The sequence below is a fragment of the Eublepharis macularius genome, chromosome 6, assembly GCF_028583425.1.
Source record: "Eublepharis macularius isolate TG4126 chromosome 6, MPM_Emac_v1.0, whole genome shotgun sequence".
In the NCBI taxonomy this organism is placed as follows: domain Eukaryota; kingdom Metazoa; phylum Chordata; class Lepidosauria; order Squamata; family Eublepharidae; genus Eublepharis; species Eublepharis macularius.
This window is the reverse complement of record NC_072795.1, coordinates 68292432-68314282: the sequence shown is the minus strand read 5'-3', so window position 1 is coordinate 68314282 and position 21851 is coordinate 68292432. Positions and strand designations below refer to the sequence as shown.

General features: G+C 39.1%; 2 protein-coding genes across 3 annotated transcripts in view; one reads left to right on the top strand and one right to left on the bottom strand.

The window, feature by feature from the left end:
- Positions 1-18795, bottom strand: part of PDCD11 (programmed cell death 11) — a 48921-nt gene extending 30126 nt beyond the window's left edge. The window contains exons 1-11 of the mRNA XM_054983509.1: positions 18755-18795; positions 14822-14936; positions 13610-13741; positions 13166-13333; positions 11934-12095; positions 10374-10497; positions 8965-9146; positions 7444-7551; positions 5741-5947; positions 4211-4335; positions 182-242 (exon numbers count right to left, since the gene is read on the bottom strand). Coding sequence (XP_054839484.1) covers positions 182-242; positions 4211-4335; positions 5741-5947; positions 7444-7551; positions 8965-9146; positions 10374-10497; positions 11934-12095; positions 13166-13333; positions 13610-13741; positions 14822-14926 — 1374 coding nt within the window. The 5' untranslated portion in view covers positions 14927-14936; positions 18755-18795. The remainder of the gene's footprint in view (positions 1-181; positions 243-4210; positions 4336-5740; positions 5948-7443; positions 7552-8964; positions 9147-10373; positions 10498-11933; positions 12096-13165; positions 13334-13609; positions 13742-14821; positions 14937-18754) is intronic.
- Positions 18796-18944: 149 nt separating this feature from the next.
- Positions 18945-21613, top strand: ATP5MK (ATP synthase membrane subunit k). 2 transcript variants are annotated; one of them, XM_054983599.1, is made up of 4 exons: positions 18945-19029; positions 20774-20871; positions 20953-21050; positions 21524-21613. In XM_054983599.1, exons 2-3 carry the CDS (start codon positions 20785-20787, stop codon positions 21043-21045), a joined length of 180 nt encoding a protein of 59 aa, XP_054839574.1. In that variant the 5' UTR covers positions 18945-19029; positions 20774-20784; the 3' UTR covers positions 21046-21050; positions 21524-21613. The 2 variants fall into 2 exon arrangements, with proteins under 2 accessions (XP_054839574.1, XP_054839573.1); XM_054983598.1 differs by having other exon boundaries at positions 18947-19065.
- The last annotated feature ends 238 nt before the right edge of the window (positions 21614-21851 follow it).

Here is a 21851-nt window from a genome sequence, read left to right as displayed (position 1 = left end):
CAAATGCATAAGGTTTCAAAAGGCTTGTTAAAATAATCGGACAAATCATTGACTGCTCAGCACAATCACTGAATAACTGAAACTGCAGACTGAACTGCAGTCTGAACAATCATAGTAGCAGAAGACACCAGAAGGTCCAAGTTGGGATGAACTGGGGGGAGAGCATTCTTCTCAAACCTACCTCCACCACCTGTCCAGGATGAATATCATGGTATCTCAGGAACGGAATATCAATAATGCGCCTAAAAAACAAGAAAGGAAACATTCAAGGAAACAGAAAGAGATTGATTTATGCTAGCTGGAAGAGAAGCACAAGGTAACTTAACACGGCAGCTATCACAGGAATCGCTTTTCCTTTATGGCACAATAGATGTTCCTGCACAATTACCCTGACCAGGACAGTCAAGGCTAGCCTGAGCTTGTCAAATCTTGGAAATTAAGCAAGATTGGCTTTGGTTAGTAACTGATGGAAGACCAGAGTCACTGCATAGAGGTAGGCAATGGCAAACCATCGCTGTTAAATCTTCTGCCTTGAAAACACCAGCAGGAGTTGCCTTAGGCTAGCAAAGACTGATGGCACTTTCAACCACCAATTATCTGTCATTTTTATAGCACACTTTAGGTTGCAATCTTAAAAATGCTTACTTGGATGTAAGCTGAGTTCAGATGACTTACCTCTCAGTAATCCAATGTAAGGATTTGATTAAGTGTACCATTTATTAGGCAACTCTTAGCCCATTCTTTCTTTCAGCTTTCTCACGCACCTAATATTTTAAACTATGCAAGGCTCCATTGTCACTATTGTTAAAAAGGAAACCTCGAAGAACAGTTTTTAACCAGAACACAACATTGACATGTTTTACTGATACAATTCTGCACATATGCATGTTTGCTATGAAAAGCCTGGAATACAGCTATCAGCTACTATGTCTCTATCAAATATTTGTGTGGAAAAGCCTTCTTTTGTGGTCTTGCTCTCCCAAGAAACAACGTTTCCACAAGTCTCATTTTCTTTTCTATCAGGGCTTTGTGGTTTTTTTTTTAAATAATTTTATTGGATTAGATATCATTAAATTGTACATTACAATCAGTTTCCTTTAATTTTTCCAATTCTAACCCCCTCCCTTTCCCCCCCTTTTGTTGACTTCCAACAGTTTTCCAACCCCTTATCCCTTTTCCCTTACTCATTTTAAATTTATTCTATCTGTCAAACATAATCTTTCACTTTCTTCTAAGCTTATCTATATAACACAGTGCTCCTTCTGTCTTCCTACTTACTTTAACAACTAAATAACACATAAGTAAATAATACATTCTTGGCATATTTTCTTTTGATAATAATCATTTAGCTAATTTTGGTACTCTATACTCTATCTTATAATCTCATCTTCAATATGGGGCAAACAATTTATCCCTCATTCAGCATATTTTTAGATACTTCTATAAACAGTACATTCAATATAAGTCAACCAATTTAACTTATACTCTATATATTTCTTTTTCTACATATCTCATCTTCATACTGTTTTAATTATATGATTGTATTATTCTTTCATTATGCAACTATCCACCAAAAATAGTCAACCAATTTGACCCATATATATCTCCAAACCAATTCAATCAATTTAGCACATAATCTATACATTAATATATATTTTCCCACCTTACTTAAATTCCTTCATTGCAATTATAAAATTATCTCCATTATACAATTACTGCCAGAAATGAAATTAATTAGTTTCTATCCTTATAATTGGTTAATTTCTATCATTATAATTCTTGTAATAACACCTATAATACTTAATGCTATATATAATAGTCTAATAAAATAGTTGCTTAGAAATTCTCATTTACCTCTCCATCCCCCGGTAAAGTCACCTCCCTCTACTTTTATTGTATTTCAGTAATTTTCAAACTGCCACAGTTCTCCTCCCACCTCCCATTTCTTCACTACATATTGTTTCAGCTTCTCCCAATCCGTGTTGAACTGTCCTGGATCAAGGTCTCTCAGTTTCCTTGTCATTTTGTCCATTTCCGCCATGTACAGCAATTTATATATCCAGTCCTCGATAGTTGGCACTTCTTGCACTTTTTCTATCAGGGCTTTGCACTACATACATGCACAACAGCAGGACTTCTGATGAGCCACTGAAGATTTAATTGGCTGTGCAGATTTTTAAAAACATAGTATTGGTAGCAGCTGCACCCACCACCCTCTGTCAGAATTACCAACGTGTCTGCAGGCTCAAAAACTCTGAGGACCCATGTGCAAGGCTGTCAGTTTATTTTGCAAGCTGAAACAAATCTCCTAGAACATGATATGTTTACACTTTGTATAACTTTCATTTCATGGTTTTGATATAAATATTTCTTAACTTTTCAAAAAATGCTATAATAACTGCAACTGCACAGTGCAATAACTGCACTCTTCTAGGCAGATTAGTGCACCACTCAAAGTGGCGAACAAAGTCAATGTTCATAGATCCAGAGGAGTTAGCCGTGTTAGTCTGTAGTAGCAAAATCAAAAAGAGTCCAGTAGCACCTTTAAGACTAACCAACTTTATTGTAGCATAAGCTTTCGAGAATCACAGTTCTCTTCGTCAGATGCATGTCAATGTTGTTATTATCCCCACAATACAGCTGGGGAGCTGGGACTGAGAAGAATGGCTTATCCAAGGCCATCTGCTGAGCTCATGGCACTGGTGGGATTTGATCAAGAAGAATGCCATACAAAGCTGCTGTAAGCTAATTATATGACTACAATAACAAACAACACAAGGTTAATGTGAGGGCTAGAATCATGCATTTTTCCCAAAGTACTGAATCGCCACTGTGCTGTGAAAGCTCTCTGGTGAACTTGGCTAGTTATCTCTTTCGCTCTCTTTCTAATCTGCCTCACAACATTGCTATATAAGAATAAAATCAAGGAGGCAAGATCAATGTTGTAAGCTGCTTTGGGTCTTCATTGGGGAGAAAAGTGCAATATAAAAAAATACACAGAAACCAATCTTAGATACATATACTTCAAACAAATGTTATTTTCAATGGGGCTTACTCTTAGGTAAGTAGTTGTAGGATTGTAGCCTTAGCTCTTTGCCTACCTAGACTGCTAACATTCTTTCTTTATTAAGCATTTTATGAAGCTTTTAAATTAACGCCAACAATATCCTTTGTAGCTGCATGAATGCTGGTGTAGTAGAGTGGCTAAGCTGTGACCAGAGTGGTCACCCATTCAAATCTCACCTTGGCCACAAATTTATCAAGTGGCCTTAGGCAAACTATGTCCTTTCAGCCTCAATTCTTTTAGTAGGATATATGGAGCTGCCATTCACCAAGAGCAACCACTGGTCCACCAAGCTCGGTATTCTGTAATCCTGGCAATGACTCTCCATGACCGCAGGCAGAGAGGGGTGTTTCCCAACACATGCTACCTAAGATCTGTTAAACCTAGGAGATAATGAACCTTGGGATTTCTGCATGCAACCATGCACACTACCACTGAACTAAAGACCCTTCCTAAGGAATGTGAAGAAATGAGATTTTTTTTTTATTCCTACACTCCAGAGATGAATCATTGATTAATGCTTGTTGTATGTTATATTGAAGAATAGGGGACCATTTCAATCGCCTATCAACTGTGATTTCAATTGGGGGTAGAATTAAAGTTGTATCTGATTCATCGTTTAAACTTGTATCAAAATAGGTTAGCTGAACCATAAGCGGCTGATGGTCACTTTCGAGGCAAGAGTCCACCGTAAAATCTTGAATATGCACTATAAAATTTGGAGTTATTAAAACATAATCAATAACACTTGCTCCTTTACTAGTAAAATAAGTAAATTCACCAAATTTATCGCCATCAACATTACCATTAAGTAATACTAAGTCTAAATTCCTAATCAACTGACAAAACAACTTCCCAGATTTATTAATCAGTGCATCTTTTGATTTCCTAGTCAAATTGTAAATTTCCATACTGCTATCATCATCACCTTTACGTATAATGTAGTTACCAATTCTAGCATTAAAATCACCTAATAATATAATCTTTGCATTGGGAAAATTAACCATAAATTCCAGTAAATAATTTTCCAATTCATATCAACGATCACTGTAGTGAAATGAGATTATATATTCAGAACATGAGTGTATAAAGACACTTAATACCCCAATTTACACAAATTGCACTTGGATGAGACAGGAAACTTACTTTTTGAGAGATAACAGTAACAGATCGTCAATAGGGCTATAGTCAATAATTCGGCACTTATGCTTGCTTCCAGGCTTAAAGGATTCAGGCTTGAAAGATTTGGGAGTATCTGAAAGATGTTTTAGCTAAAAACAAAGAATAAGTTATTAGGATTACATTCCGTGTAATATAGAAATATTAACATAATCCCTCTATATTATGTTAGATATAAAAATAAAGTATTTTTAGTTTCATTTTCACTTTATTATCCAACAGTACTTACGTTTTGCAAGCCTTCAACTGTCCCTCAAAATGCTGTCTATTTTGTATCCAAGCTCTGGACAGTAAACTAAGGCAGAACTTTACAAAAGCCTGATTTCTGAATGCAAGAGAGATCTGTAAATCCTGAGCTTCTTTGCCTAGCCCAGGAAAGCTCCCCAACTACAGTTAGCTAAAGCACAGGCAAAGTTAACTTACACACTGTCTGCAAACTTTCACTGTCCCCAGCCAATATAACAGGAGTTAGGACTGGATCCTTGCCAATCACACAGGCGTTGGACAGGGCATGGCAAGAGCTTTAGATGGTGTATATAAAAGTATTCTTCCAGGCAAGGAGCTCCATAGAGCTTTGTCAATGTTCAAGAGATACACAGCCCACTTCTTTCCATGGATCTAGAGCTTTTCTAGGAACAATTACACTGCTCTGCCTAAGCTGTAATTAGTGTCCATGACTTGAATGGGAAGCAAGAGAAATGCAGGATTTTAGAGCTGATTGCTTAGATGTTCAGCAAAAGATTCTCCCTCATCAAATATGCAGATTTTGATAAGAAAATCAAAACTCGTGAATGTTTGGCTCAGCTCTGCAGAAAAAGTAAGCCCCCAAAGTCTGGTTGGTGACTAGTTTCTTCTCCTCTAGCATGCATTATAATGTGGCAACATACTCTAAAGTGCCCACTTTCATTGTTGCTCTATAACCTCAGTAGGACCATACTGCAAAGGAAACTAAAAGAACTCTTAACTAGCTTCAGGCACAGTGCTGTTCTGGATCCTCAGTCCGCCAGCATAACAACTTCTTTGACAAAGAACAAACAGCCGCTATTTATACTGACTCAATGATGGATGACACTCGTTCATTACTCTCCAAATAACAAGATGATAGCTGAGGGAGTCTTCCCATTAACACAATTATATTTAAAAATATATATATAACCTGCCTAGCCATGTAAATATCTGCAAGGCAGCTTACAACATGAATAATAAGAATAAAAACACCAGGAAACATGGAGAAAAATACAATAAAACAATGAAAAGCCTGCTGAAAAATCATGGGATAAAAGCAGAATAATCTTATAAAACAATTAATAAAACTCCACCAGGGGTGGGGGATCTAGAAGTCTTTTCCTGGTACCTAAAAGTCTTGGAGGATAGAAGTCTTTTCCTGGTACCTAAAAGCTTGTAAACTGGTCACCAGGTGAGCTTCACTAAGGAAGGGATTTCCAAAACTTGGATGTCACTACTAAAACCTGGTAGAATCAGTTTCAGGCAACTTACATGGGCAAAAGCCAGGGTACCATCATCCAATGTGAAGACAGCACCAGTATTTTTGTGGAAACTCTTCACTCTTGAATCCACCACTACTGTGCCAATCCGACCACTGGAGAGATGGCCAAGCTGAGTACCAGGCTGAAGAAAAACTGGGCGCAAAGTCAGGTGTATCGCCTTGGAGGTGGGATTAACTGAGAGAATACAGGCTTTCACCTGGAGGGAGAAGAAACAAAACAGAAGGCAAAAAAGAATTTTACATTTACCCCTAGGTGGTTGCGTTAATACATAACGCAGAAACTAAACAAAGAGGCTTATACCAAGGGAGAGCAAGCACAGCTTTTTCAACAGATGCCGTTTCCGGAAACAGAAACTCAAGCAGTACATTCGGTGACTGAAACAACCTGTATATTGTTCTCATTGCCCTTGAAAAAGCTGGTGTGTGCGAAATAAACCAAGCTAGCAGTTTGTCGGATAAAGTTGGGACCGTTGGCTCCCCATGGAGACATTTGGACTGGACTATGTAAAGATTATGCCATTATGCCATTATCAACGAATGAATTCAGCTTCTCTGGAGAAATGGGAGAACAGCGGGAAAGCGCATTAAGGAATTTTCCTTGCAACATACACAGACTGTACTTTGTATTGATTGCCGGACACACCTCAAATGTAATGAATGAACTGTAACTCCAGTTATTGCATATTATATTCTTGTAACACTGTATTTATTTTGTAAGCATTACTGGTTAATATTGTGTATTACTTGAAGCGCTGTGCACTTTATATATTGAAGAATATATAATTTGTTATTAAGAGAGCTTTTATTGTTGAGTAAATACATAACGCACCAGATTGAGAATGTTACTTTTAACACAGCAGCATTCTAGCCCCTATGAAATTAAAGAGCAGTTTATAAACGTGTCCATGTTCATCCTATTCCACAACAACTTTTCTCTGCAAAATTCCATAATCATCTAAAAACCTGGATCACAGCAGCAGACTTACGCAACATAGGGGATACAAAAGCATAATTACATAATTCATTCCAATTGAGGAATTTGCAGGATTCAGATTTTAACAAAAACATGCTGCATAATGAAAACAGCCCTACAGTACTCTATTTATGAAAGTCTGAACAACAGGAAGACTTGTAGATAAAGGATAAAATCTGAACAGCTATTTTAGAAGTGCCCAAGGGCTTTGGCACGCCCATTTTGGTTTTTTTTTTTACGCTTTCCCCCCACCTATCTTTAACCTGTAGACTTTTGTCTCACATCACAAACTGCTTTGAAAGCTCCAGTCACTTTCAAAAATGGCAGCCAAGTGGTACGGGAGCTGCCATTAGAGAAGCATAAGCTGGAAAGAAAAGCAGTTTTCAGAGTGCTGAAAATAAAGGTGCATGACTATGTTTTTTACTATATTGCAATGATTCAAATAAGATTTTTTTAAAATAGATAATTTTTCAAATTATTTATTGAATCTCAGAAATCACTGAATTTTGTGAAGGATTCTAAAACATCAAATCTTGTGACTGATTTTGAAAAGCCAAACATTCAATTTTTAAAACTTCCCAAATGTTACAGTACTAGCTGGCATATTCTTGGGTCTGATTAAGTATTTCTATCCTAAGAATGGAAACATCGCCATAACTTTCATTTCATTGCTTGAGCCTCACAGTATCAGCTTATGCACGGCTTATTTAAATTGCTTACCATCTGACCTGGAGAGTAGTTTCTTGATTTCATAGAACCGAGGTGCATGAAGTCCACAATGCCAGTAAAAGAAGACAGAAAACTAAGAGAAATTCCCAAAGGTGTCACCTAAAAAGCAGAACAAAATAAAAAAAATCTACTACTGGATTTTTAAAAATTACAAGCAGAACCGATTCCCTGATCTGGATGAGGAGACAAGAGAGAAGCTGCATCATAAGCTTTACAGACAGGATCAGACAGGCTTCAAACATAAAAGGTATAATTACTGAGAAGGCTACATTTACAAAATGCCATGTGTTTTTAAGGCACAACCGTAGTCAGACTATACTGATTCATAGCTGCTTTTTATTATAAGAGGGGGCAGGACAGCTGTCAATGCATCCCCATGTTCAGAGCCAACAAACCTCTGACTACTAGCTGTGAGGGGGTAATAGCAAGAGACTGCTATTGCCATCATGCCCAGATTGTGGGCCTCCAGGAAAAATCTGGCTGGCCACTGAGGGAAACAATATGATTGACTATATACTTTTGGTCTGATCCAGCTGGGTTATCTTTATGTTCTTTTTAAATTAGTTATTTATGCTGATAGTGAATCACTTGTCCCCATCAGCAATAATAGGACCATAACACAAAGCTGTGAAACTAACAAGAGATAAGATCTCTCAAGCACAATCAATCGTTAGCCGTCAGACCCCTCCTCACACTAAGAGGACAGTTTATAGATGGTATATCACAAACACCCCTTCCTCATATGTCATAAGTCCAAGACACTGCCTGGCTCAGAGTGGATGCCAGCTGGCAGAAGCCTGGAAAATTACCAGAGTGTGAGTCAGAGTGGCTGACTGACTGACACCCCCCCTCCCCCACACTCTGGTAAGTTTGCATACAAGGCTTCCTGGTAGAGAATGCCCCATCTCAGTCAGGAGAAGGAGGGTGCCATTTGGATTGTCTGCCAAAGCACCAATACAGCTTAACACCAATCCTGCTACTGGCTGTTCTGCTTGCTGGCTATTCTACTGTGGGAGGATCTTGCTTTCTCCACTGCTATTAGAAAAAGGAGGCGGAATAAAGTTGTTGAGGTTGCAGATGTATCTAACTTGTAAACCCCTCCCCCCCCAAGATATCTCAGTGAAGTGATGTACTAGGAGAAAGAAAGATTCCCTTCCCATACACAATGCAGGAAACTATGTGCTCCAATCCCAGTTTGCTATCAGGTGGACTAGTCCATTTTGCCTCCTAAATCCAACAGGCGACATGCAGAATACAATCTTAATTTTGCTCCTAGGGAAGCAATTAAGTAATTCATATGTGAATCAACATTCCAATGTTCATGGGAGAGAAAGGAAGACTAAGAAGGCTTGCTCTGTCTTACACACTATCGAATACTTTAAAGAATATGAAGTTAGAGATCACCAAGCAGATATTTAAAAGCTACTCAGACCCTTGGCCGAGAATATTAAGGCAATAAACACAAAGAGGATTGTCTTTGCCCAGCATCTTATCACAATAGTATAGGTTTACCTCCTGAATCAGGGCTTTCACCACCAGCCCTGGTAACAAATTACGGAGTGTCCAATCTTGCACTTCTGTTGCAATGGCTGCAGCAACCTCCAACTGGCTGATGGAAATACGGATTATCCTCCCACTGTTCTTTACTTCATCAATAAGGCAGTTTAGATATTGTCCTATCTTCAGTTCATCCCCTAAAAACCCAGCAAACACAACCATTATTTCTCATAATCAGAGCTTAGCCACCTCTCTTCTGACATTATTTTACAATTCCCTCATTGGTTCTACATTTGCACTATATATAAAAAAATAAGCTTTCCCTCTTAGGTTGAACTGTTCATGGTCTTGTTCTTTAGAAAAAGATCTTGCATAAGAAGATTTCTAAATGGAATATGCTGAACAACAGAATTGGTCACATAAAACAACTGCGTTGGACTTTTTAAAATCCCCAAAGATCAGGCAGGGTATTTTGTGTCTAATTGCTTTTGCATCTAATGTTCTCTATCTGTACTTTCTTAACAAGGCAGTCTTATTGCCAGTCTGGAAACTGCTTCAGATGGCAACTAAGTCCTGTGTCTGCACAGCATGCAGATTATACCAGTATAATGGCCTGTTGATGCTGTATTAGTGTAAATTTGAGGCAGCTGTGAAAGCACAGGGACCAGAAAAAGCAGCAGGATGTGTCACGGAGTAGGGCTTAGTCAGTATACTGAGCTCACTCAGGCCATGACCCACCACTTATGCCAACATAATATTACCACAGCAAGAACATAGTTTTAAGTATATATACTTGGTTGGTGTGTCAGCTGTGCCCTTTCCTAGCTCACTCACATCTAGCTACTGTGATCCATGCCTTAGTTACAGCTAGATGGGGTTACTGTTCTTGGGGTACCCTTGAAGAGTGTTTGGAAGCTGCAACTAGTGTAGAACACTGTGACTAAACTGCTTGTCAGGGCCAACTATTGCAAGCACGTGATTCTGATATTACAACAATTACACTGGCTACTGATCTGCTCCTCAGCCAAAATCAAGGTGCTGGTTTTGTCCAAATCAAGGAATGTGGTTGTTACTTGGCATATTACGGCCCAAGGTACTTTGAGGGATTTGTTTCTTCCTTCTTGTAATGCAGAGAGGAGCAGAGTGCCATCAGGAAAGTGTGCAAACATCACCACGCATTGGTTCATTGCTTCTGTATACAGGGCTGGCATGAGAGTGTTGTCAGCATGCTGTTGTGTAATTAGTAGGTATGTAGGTGGTCTCATTATGGACTGGATTATGGACTGTTGCAATGGTCTCATTTCCTTGGTAGTTTGGTCTTTTTGGAATATCTTTTCTCTGCTGAGGGTACTGACTTACTGAGTCAGTAGCTGAGGATCTGAGCACCACTACTCATCCAATACAAAGTTTAAGCACAGTTGTACCTTTCTCCTTTGCTAAGAAGTAACTCTGGGCTTTCTCTCGAGGGAGAAATGCTTTTGCTGCATGAACTCCTATGTCAATAAGGTAACCATGATCTTCCACGCTAGAGATGCATCCAGAGATGAGCTGTTGGAAGGAGAATAAAATAGCTTAAATTGTACTGATTATTCACTCCTTATCCTGCAACACACAAATGTTTCCCTAAACTCACCTCCAGATTAGACTACTGAAACTCGCTTTATGCTGGGATGCCCTTGGGCTTGACCTGAAAGATACAGCTGGTCCAGAGTGCAGCAGCACAGGTCCTTACATGGACGCCATTTAGGGCACATATTCATCCAGTGCTGTGCCAGCTGCACTGGCTCCTGGTTGAGTTCCTGATCCAGTTCAAGGTGTTCTCTCTGGTATTAAAAGCCCTTAACGAACTGGGGCCAACATACCTATGGGACCGTCTCTCCTATTATGTCCCCCGTAGGGCTTTGTGCTCTGTGGATAAGCAATTACTGGTGGTCCCCAGCATGAGGGACATTAGCCTGGCCTCATCCAAGGCCACAGCCTTTTCAGCTCTGGCTCTGGCCTGGTGGAACACACTTCCATTGGAGATTCCAGCCCAGCGGGATCTCTTACAGTTCCACAGGACCTGTAAGATGGAGTTGTTCCACCGGGCCTTTGGTTGCGGGCTGGCGATTTGCGATTTCATAGTTTTACTAGCAACAGAGCCTGTTTTAAAATAAAACGGGCCCTAGAAAACAGAGTGCAGGAACACTGGGCTTCCCACCGCAGCAGTGTCTTCCGGAGGGATGGGCCACCTGGGCTTCCCAGCATAGTGGTGCCCTCTGGAGGCTGTACTGGCAATGACATAAGTTTTATCCTGGTGCTCCTGTGCAGGCACGCCAGTTTAAAAAGTGAGTCATTGTCAATACAGCTTGCCTTTTATAGAGAAAGATATTTTTAAGTTTGTATTTATTGTTGATTTTTGATGTTGTTAGCCATAGGGTACAGTATAAATCTAATAAAATTTAAATTTTTAAAAAAGATCCTTTACTCCTATACACTAAGAAATAACTGAGTTTCTTAAACCTACAGTGACCGCAGACAAAATCTCTTCAAACAACATAGCACAACGAAGAAATTCCTAAATCCTGGAGCAAGGAGGAACAAATACTTCCCATGTAGTAGTTAGAAAAACTGAGGAAGATAAGTTAAAGTGCTTGTTTGAGATCAAATAGGAAATAAGTTGAAAACAAATAGGAAGTGAAAGAAGTTTCTATAGCCTTCCTTTGGATAAAATCCATTTCAGAAGCAGCAAAGGATCAACTGTATGCATTTCAGTTTCTTGCTCCAAATTGATTCATGAATATTAAAGCACCTTCTGCTGAATAAAGATATCTAGAAGGGCAGAATTTTGGTAGATGCAGCTTCTCTACTAAAGTACTATCACAGACCAACTTGCACTGCTGAAATTGTATTTTCTGAAGGTACAGGATTATCTTTCCTACTTCACAATTAGAAGACTTAAGGAGTAGTATCTTATAAACTCAGGGAAGTTATAAGTCTCATACCATGCCTGTTCTTAGAGCTGCAGTGTTCAAAGCCTTGTTGACATCTTTAGGGTTAATCGATAGCTGTATACTGTGATGTCCTTCAGCACCTTTATTGACACCAACCACAGCACATCTGAGAAGCATTCCTGGTGAGAAAAGGTCTGAAAGAGGACTCAAATCCTGCAAGAGAATTTTATGGGAATAAAGAATAAAATAATGCATGTTAACCAAAATCAATACTAATATCCAACTACTGACTGAAAAGTCACATGAAATACGCTGCCCGCAGGAGAATAGTAATTTATTTGAATGTGCCAAGAAGAAAATGGAACAGACTGGAATACAGACACTCAGCAATCCAAAGCTTAGTTCCTCTCAAATATAGAAGGCCAACTAAAGGCAATAGTTTTATTTTCAGAAGGGTAGTCATGTTACCCTGCTGCAAAAAAAATAACAAAGCGGACCCCATTTGTTGCATCAAAAGCTTTCATGAGCCAAATCCCACTTAATTAAATCAAGACTGGTTGGGTCATCAAAACAGCCAGGAGCAGCAATGGGGCAGGATGGATCCCAAGTGGCACGAGAGGAGGTGTGCATCTTTCTCTTGTGCTACTGTCTGGGAGACAGCCAGTGAGGGTGCCCTGAACTTCCTAGTCTTGCTGCCCTTGGGGGGGGGGGAGTGTAAGGTGAACTCCCTCCCACCTTGTCTGAAACCAACAGAAGATGATTAGAAGTAGAGTGCTTAACACCCACACACACACACTCACAATGGACTGTAGACAACAGCAGAGATGGTGTGTGCCTAATCTCATGCCACTGCTGCTGACCTGGGACCTACGCAATGCATGGTCAAGAGGAATTTCCTCTCATTTTCCCTCAGAGCTTGCCAGTGCAACACAGAAAAGGGTGGCTCAATAGCTTGAGTTGTCCTTGCATCAAATGCACTGAGACTCTATTTTGTTTCCTTTGAACTTGCAAGATCTTAATTTAAATGGGCATTCAGCATTTCTTGTATTGGGCGAAACAGCAAAAGTACAATAATATGTGGTACTGTATGTCAGCTGTTTTTGTAGCTGATCAAAATTTGGATTAAATATTAATTAAGTCTCCTATACCATTGTTTCAGGCCATGCTGTGCAAAGCAAATCAAGCAACAGAGCAGGCAAGAGAATTTCCTGTAGAACAGAAGAAATCTGCTGCTAGGACTTTTAATTGGTAGAATTCAATTATCATCATTCACCACGTCTTACCTTTACAAACTTATCTGTGGCCACCTGCTCACTCAGCATTTTGTTGTAAGCTTCACATATGCAAGTCACCTGTACATTTCCAGAGAGCCCATTTGGTAAGCTGATTGTAAGTTCAAACTCATTAACCTCTTTCACACAGCCCAAGACCAGCATTCCTTCAGAGAGAGACTGTTGAAGAAACACACACAAACAATGAAGGACCGTGGAAGAGAGACGTATTCCAGGTGTTTTACACAATTGGCTTGGAAGCAGATGATCATGAAGGTGACCTGAAGTTAATAACCAGACCTAACCATCCAAGCGAAAAGGAAAACAAATAGTATTAACCTAGGAATTAGCTCCCCAAATCACTATGATGAACAATCTACAACTGATCCCTAAAATACAATTTGAAATAATGCTCTTTAAGCATCAAAACAAAACACTATAATAACTATGCCTAACCTCAGCTGTCAGAAGTTCAAAATCCTTTGGAATGGTTTTTACAACTGCTTTCTTCTCTGTCTTGAGTTTTTTTGGCTTTGCTTGATCTTGCTGCTTTTTCTTTCTTTTTGGAGTTCGCTCTTCATGCTGTGTCTAAGACAGATTTGTTTTAAAAAAATAGTTAACTTACACAAAAGGATAGATGCTTCAATATGCAACAGATTGATTTAATTGCAAATAAGGTCTGGTTCTGAAACTCAAAATCTTCACCTTGCACACATGCAAACTTTTTCTTGGGTTGAATTTGTGGATATTTTCAGTCATAATCATAGGATTTATTTCCAGGCTGCTGCAGAAAAATTTATCAAAGGCTAGACAACCCATTACATGAAAATGCCTCAGGACCTAACATTAAAAATATTTGACCATGCCAGAAATGTAAACATTTCTCAGCATAACATGCTTAGAATAGTTCAGAAAATGAACATATAAGGCTAGTGTTATTTTCTACATGGCTATCTGAAGAGCGGCTTAAATTTTGAAATTTAAGTGGTCCACATACAGATTTTAATCTAACACAGATTGATTAAGCCCCGGGTTGCAAACTTTCACAAATTTATGTTATAACCTTATGCCTTCCATAAGACAATTCTGCTTCAAGAAATTTTAAAACTCACTATGATTAGTGAAAGAAATTTGGAAAGTCACTACATTCATTAAAGTCTTGAGAATCATCAATATGAAATGAGATAGACAAATAATCTGGGCATCACCACTATTGAATACAATGAAACTGCATATGAGGAAAGGGTATAAACTGAATAAAATAAAATAAAAATATATTGTCATCAGCTTTCTTTCCAATGTCTTTATTTGGGTGTATGTCATCATGTTTTAACATGAAAGCCTAGACTGTAACAATCAGTCATATTTGAGGTTTCATTAAAAAAATCACTGTAAGTGAACTCAGTCTCAAGTTTCATACTTGGGCCAAGTTCTTAAATACAATAGGAAATAAAAGCCTGCGACTCTAGCTTAGAGGTAGAGCCTGACCTAGCATGGAGAAGGTCACAGATCCAGTCTCTGGCATCTCTGGTTAAAAAGAGCGGAGGTTACAGGGCTAGGAAAGAGCTATACCTCGGATACTGGAGATCCTCTGGATTAGGTAATGCTAGATGGATTAGTGATTTGAATCAATATAATTTAGTTTCATAGGTTTATAATTTGCATTACTTTGAATAAATTATCCTGATCTACTGTCGGCTGTATGGCTGCTTTTCCTTCTCGTGCTGTCTTCTGTGTGCCCCCTCGAGGGAAGTTCTCTTCTAAAGAAGACATGGTTATCTTTCTGGGAAGAAAACCACAAAACTGTCTGCATTAACAAGCTTCAGTCATAAAAGTAACAGCAACATTTACAAACACCTTTGCATTTCCAAAATGACAGTAAACATTATCAAGTATAATACATTTTTTACTTTTGATAATGATTCAGTATTTAGAATAAATGAACTTGCCCTGCTGAGTTGGGACACTCTCACAGATGCATTTTACACCAGTAGTTATGCCAGTTATTAACAATATACATCATACTAGTGGCACCACTACCATTCTGAAACACAGAGAAAGATGCGGGAAAGGAGAAACATTACTGCTGCACTACTGACTGACTTGGTATGAAAAAGTTTTGACTCTTTACAGAGAACTGCAGCTTTTACACTGTAATCCTAAGCAAAGTTCTGAGCCAGCTGACTAAAGGGAGTTTTCAGAACTGCAGCGCTATCATCACTCTACAATTTCTACTTTAGCAGGAGCTGCTGTAGCATCGTGGTTAGGCTGCAAATCTGGTTCAAATCCCACCACTTCCATGAGCTTAGCAAGTAGCCTTGGGTAAGCCACTCCTCTCAGTCCTCGCTCCCCAGCATATTGTGGGGATAATAACACTGACTTTGTTCACCAGTCCAAGTGTCTGCGGTATGTATATATATAAGTGTCTGCGGTATGTATGTATATAAGCACAGTTATTAGTAATTTTTAGGATTACTTGCTATGACAAATTGATATCAAAAATAAGTATCCTTTTGTAGTTTACATACACACCCAGATAGAAAAGGAAAGGTGGAAAAGATAAGCACCTAGAGACAAATATCAGAAATATGTCTTATGTTGGGGGTGGGGCGGGGGCAGATAACTTTGCTTTCAAAAAATTAAAAGGTCATTATTCTACACTACACATAACCTCTAGAGAGTTCCACAGCTCAGCAAAACTTTCCAAACACTGCACTATGCACTACATCACATCTTGTCTTACTTGACTTAGAAATTATAAAGAGCTAGACAGAAAATATAAGGAACTGACTGGTTTCATGTCCTTCAGCAACATCTTTATGTAAAGTTGTGCCATCTTGTTTAAGGACTGAGATCTTAGGCATTCAATAAATGCATAGGTAGCAGAAATTAACAAGACCAGCTTTCTCCATCACTATGTCAGGAAAGGACGTATTTATGCTTGCTGGATCATAAATGAGTAAAAGATTTTTGAGTAGCCAGGAGGCAATACTTAGCTCACTGCAAATAACCAGCAAATTGTCTGTTTTCTATTACAGTAGAGCTAGAGAAAATACTATCACTGAAGTACTTTGCTCTATAATTAAGTAGGGATTTGAGCCTGAGTTTCCCACATGCATGTCCAATAAAACAGTCATAGTGAGGGGTTTTTGTTTGTTGCATGGGACTTTTGATGTAACCACAAGATATGGCATAAAAACGGTGAGGGCAAAGGCAAACCCAAAAATGCAAACCATAAACAGATCAGGAGAAACAATGAATGGCTATAATGAAAAGGGAAACTACTGATAAGCGACTAAACTCCTTTGATTCCAGAACAGATGCACTACCCACTCTCTGGTTTTCATTATGACGCACACTTCTCCTTACTTCACAAAAATCCAAAGAAATCTATTCAAGTCTGTTGCAGCAAACAAACTAGCTGGGTGGCCCATCACCAACAGGTTGTGACAACAGGTTGCATGGAATAGAACCCACCAGATGCCTGGCATGTGTACCCAGTTGCTTTTTTTATACACACAAGTGTAAACTACACCAGCTTTTACAGGGTCAAAAGATCATAAAATACACACAGAACAGTCTGTGACATTCCTGTGGTGTTTTGCCCCCCTTTGTGACCTGCATATTGTAACTCCTGTAATGGCACCTCACTCTAAAAGGTCTAAAATGGCCTGTATTATGATGCCTCCATGTTTTTTTGTTTTGTGTTTCCAAATGGTTTTCGCTTTCACCTTGGATCTCTTCAGTTTGTCTTGTATTTATTATAGGAAGGCTTAGTTATAGATGGTAGCATACATGATTAGTGCGCAGGGATGGCTGTGAGGTAAAAAAGGGATCCTATATTCCAAATGAAACAGGTGTTTTGCTTAACCTGAAAGAATGTATTTATATTAACATACGTGTAACGTTTTCACAGTATTGAAAAGTGTATTGGTTTCAGAATAGGTTCATAAGCTTGGTGGTTTCAAGTCACATATAGATCCTTAAACGTTTATTCACAGACCCAGTCACAAAGACAAATTTTCCTCACATTTGCCGCTTAGACTAGAAATAATAAACAGATGCAGTCCTAAAACCTAATTTCCTCCAGTTCTCTAACAGAATAAACACTCCCACAGACAGGCTTTCCCACACAGATGCACAGAACTTGAGAGACTCTCTAGACTAGTAAAGAATCCAGTAGTACCTTTAAGACTAACCAACTTATTTGTAGGATACATTTTTGAGAACCACAGTTCTCTTCATCAGATGCAACTACAGACTAACATGGCTAACTCCTCTGGATCTCTGGACTAGACTTTCTGACAGATTGAACTCAACTGATTAAACTTCCCCTCAGCACTCTGTCTAAAAACTGCAGCTCACTCCACCTTCTCAGATACAGCTACCAGCTAATTATAGCATGCTTCACTCATCCCTCCAGCTTTCTCTTTTTCTCTCTTTAAGGTCTGCATTTTTAACCACAATAGCAAATATTCAAAAAAATCCCTGTTAACCAGCAGAAACAAAACACAAGCTATTTATAAGGCAGATCATTACAATTCCTATTTCAAGTTCAAACACATACAAGAGCATAACAACCATCCACGAAAGCAACAATTTCTCACAATTTCCCTGTGACTCGCATGACAGAAAACAGAAGAGCATGAAGTTGGAGGAATATACTAAAACTAAGGACAGTGATTGCCAATAGACAATACCATTGGTAATAGAGAATGCCTGATTGCCTATAGGCAATAACGGAGAGCACACTTGCCCGTAGCGAATAAATTGCCCATAGACAATACATAATTGCCAACAGAGAATGCATAATTGCCCATAAGGAATAATGGAGTCCACATTTGCCCATAGGGAATAATGGAGACCACACTTGTCCTTAGAAAATAATGGAGTCCACACTTGCCGGTATGGAATAATGCAGTCCATGCTTGCCCAAGAAGGACACTGACTGCCCGTAGACAATACATAATTGCCCATAGACAATAATGCCATTATTGCCTACGGCAAATGTAGTCTCCATTATTCCCTATGAGCAAGTGCGGTGATCAGTATTCCCTCTGGGCAAGCTTGGTCTCCGTTGTTCCCTATGGGCAATCATGCGTTCTCTATTGGCAATCGTGTATTGTCCTAGCGCAAGCTTTATCTAATGTACTAAATTTATTAGCAGGGAGATTTTTTTAAAAAATACACGGCAGCATTTTACAAAAAAGGAGGCCCCACCTGCGCTCTGAACTGGTACAACTCATCCTACTCCCTCATTCTGCGGAATATGCATTCAACTCAGTTGTCTCTCCTAAATACAAGCTCCCTCATCATATAATCATAGAGTTGGAAAGGGCCTTCAGACCATCTAGCCCAACCCCCTGCCCAACACAAAAACAGCCCAAGTATTCATCCAGCCGCTCCTTGAAGACTACAGTCCTCCGGTACCGCTTCTGTGGGAGCCTTGTGTATTAGTGGTCTGATCTGAGATAAATAAAATCTAGAGTTAAAAAAGAAGACTGCCAATGAGGGGCAACCCACGACATTCGTAGGCAGCCATTTCCACTATTTCCTCTCATCTTCTCCCGGTTTCCAAGAAAAGTAAAACCCCACACTTACATAGATCACCCACACACGTGTGGAAAAGGCGTATTAATCCGGAAATCGAAACCGGGAAAGATCAACAGGAAGCATACATGTGATTACCCAGCAACCATCGCGCCGAAGAACGATTGGTTGTCATAGAGAGGGAGGGACAGGTGAACACTTCAATTAGCCAATCAAGTGGCAGTTTTCTGAAGCCGTTCCGTCTTAATTGTCAGGGCAAACGGAAGCGCTGAGAGGTTCCATCTTGTGAGTGAAGGACGTTGAATGGTTATCAGGATTTTGAAAGGGTCCGTGTCTTCGGCAGGTTCTGATTCAGTAGAAGTGTGAGTAGTTTTTGTGTCAGATGCATCGTCTCTGATGGCTTCTAGTTGATTTATTAGTACTGATCTTCCTTGTGTGAGTTAACGGGCGTTATTTTGTCGTGATTCTCTCCACAAGCTTGTAGGATCGGTCGTTATTATACTCATGAGGGGCTAAGACTGAGAGGTTTGCCTAAGACTAGGTGCTGGCTTAATTGCAATTGCGGAGCCTTCTTGCTAACGTGGCTCAGTCTTTTGGTCACTATGTTACATTCGTTCTCTCTCGAGAAGGGCCGAAGGAGTTTGTAACAGGCTGAGGGAGGGAACCATGATAACTTAGTATGCTGTCATAACCTGTATACAGACTTAAGACACTGTTATGGGTCTTCTTGGCATCGATAATAGTTCAGTGTAGTGAACATTTTTATGGATCGATTGAGGCCCCTCTGAAGTGACTGGGCTTTGTGTACAATTAAATTAATTCTGGGTCTTTTCCATTTAAGCATTGTGTTGAGTCTTTGCGTAGTGCAGATTAAAGTGTCACACTAGGACCTGGGATTAAATTTCCACTTGGTCAGCAAGCTCTTTGAATAATCTTAGGCTGGTAGCTTTAGAGTAGAGGAGCTACTTCAGAGAGTTATTGTAGGGGCAAAACAGATGTGTAAAGTGCCATGCGATCATGAACTGCATGTGGTCTTGAAATTTTGTTATGCCATTGAATTACTTACCTGAATTGTTGTTGAGATAAACTGGAGGTAGAGAGAATAACGTGTGCCATCCTGAGCTCCTTGGAGGGGGAGCTCAATAAAAATTGGATAGGATGTTTATATATTCTCTATTTTCTTCAAAATTTGCAGAAGGATGAGTGTCCTTTTACCCTTTTCCAGGTTTGCAATATAAAACCAATCCCTATCTGCATTTGTGTCGTTACCTGTTTGAACTGACCTCAAAAAGGCTTTAGTATGTTGCGGTTGCATACTAGAATTTGCTAGCTATCTCCTCTTAATGAGTTTTGAACTTACTCCTGATTGATAAGTCATCCCTTGAAGTACTTGTGAAACAGCAATGGTTGTAGGTGTATTTGACAATTATTTTGATTTGCCCTTGATTCAGATGTGTGCCTTTGATACTTTGGAGACAATTATCTGCCTTCTTGAGCAAATGAACTTGGAAAGGGGAGGGGGATCAAATCCCCACTTGACCAACAGATCCCCACATAAGGGGAGAGGCTGTAGCTCAATGGAAGAGCCTCTGCTTTGCATGCTGAAGGTCCCAGCTTCAATCACTGGCCTTTCCACTTAACAGGACCAGGCAGTAGATGATTTGAAAGACCTCTGCAGAAGACCCTGAAGAGCAGCTGCCAGTCTGAGCAGACTGCATCAAATTTAGGCATTGTGTATGTGATGTTGATTGAGGTACTACAACATTTACTACATGCCCTATCCTAGTATCAGTTACAATGATTACATCAGTCCAGCAATTAATTTTTTTAAAAAAATCTGTTTACTAGTCCATCTACATCTCACTGTCTATCAACAGACTGAGGTAGGAGACATTCTCATCCTCATGAATAGTAATGTCCTGCTTCCCTGGAATCATAAGAATCATCTCTTGGTAGTAGCGCTACCTTTAGTTTGAATAGTGCTGTTACCCTCTAATACAGATAAATGGAATAAAATGAGTAGTTATTTTACAGTTGTCTGGATTAGTGACTTTTGTTTTTTGGATCTAGGACGAGCAGTGATGGCAGGGCCTGAATCTGACTCACACCATCAATTCACAGGGATTCAAAAATACTTCAATTCCTACACGATGACAGGCCGAAGGAATGTAAGTGTGTATTCAAATAACCATAAAGCTTGCCTCTAAAATATGCTCGATTTTATTTGTAGTATCCTTTTCTCTTTTTAGTGTGTGGTAGCGACATATGCAAGCATTGCAATGATCATCATGTACTTTAAACTAAGGCCTAAAAAACAAACACCAGCTGTAACACAGAAATGAAATGGGTAAGTGCCTACCATGTTCCTGTCTATTATTATTTAGCAACAAATATTGCAGTTGTCTTTAAAAGCTAACAGCATGAAGTCATTGCTTAGATTTTTTTCTATGCTTGTTTCTAGTTTGAACTTGCAAATGAAAAAAAAATCTGTTCTTTTCCTGACATATTGTCTGATCCTGAATTATCACGAATATGCACTCTTTGTAAGCAAATGCTACATGTAAATATGTAGCATGAAACTGGACTTCATACAGAACTACACTAGTAAAGAATTGATCATTTTCATAGGAAATCACTAAGCATTTGTCTTTATAGTTTTATCTGTCATGCTCCTAAAATGTTCAGCTATATTACATAAATCCTATAATTCCTCACTGAGACTTAAGAGTCTTCATATAAATAAGACTGCTTTTAAGATCACTTCAGTTGTCTACAAATGTCTGTAAATTCTGATTAACAATCCTTTTTCTTTTTTGTCAGGTTGCTGATGTGTTGATAGCAAACCTCCAATGTTGTATTGGTGCAACTAGCAAAAACTGATGTACAGTTCAAATAAATCATGAACAATGATGGGGTTTGTCTTCTGTACACATTGCCAATAGTGAAGTGACTGTTCTGCATAAACAATGCACATTTTATATGTATACAGTTTAAACTGCCTCTTGCATTTGTCCTGAAAATCCCTAGTCAAGTACTTCTGTTTATCTGGAACCCATATATTCTGCTTAAAACATACACTGGAACTGCTGTCAAACCATTTGTAGTAGGAAAGCAACATATTTTAAGATTTCTATTCTGTTAAAATAGC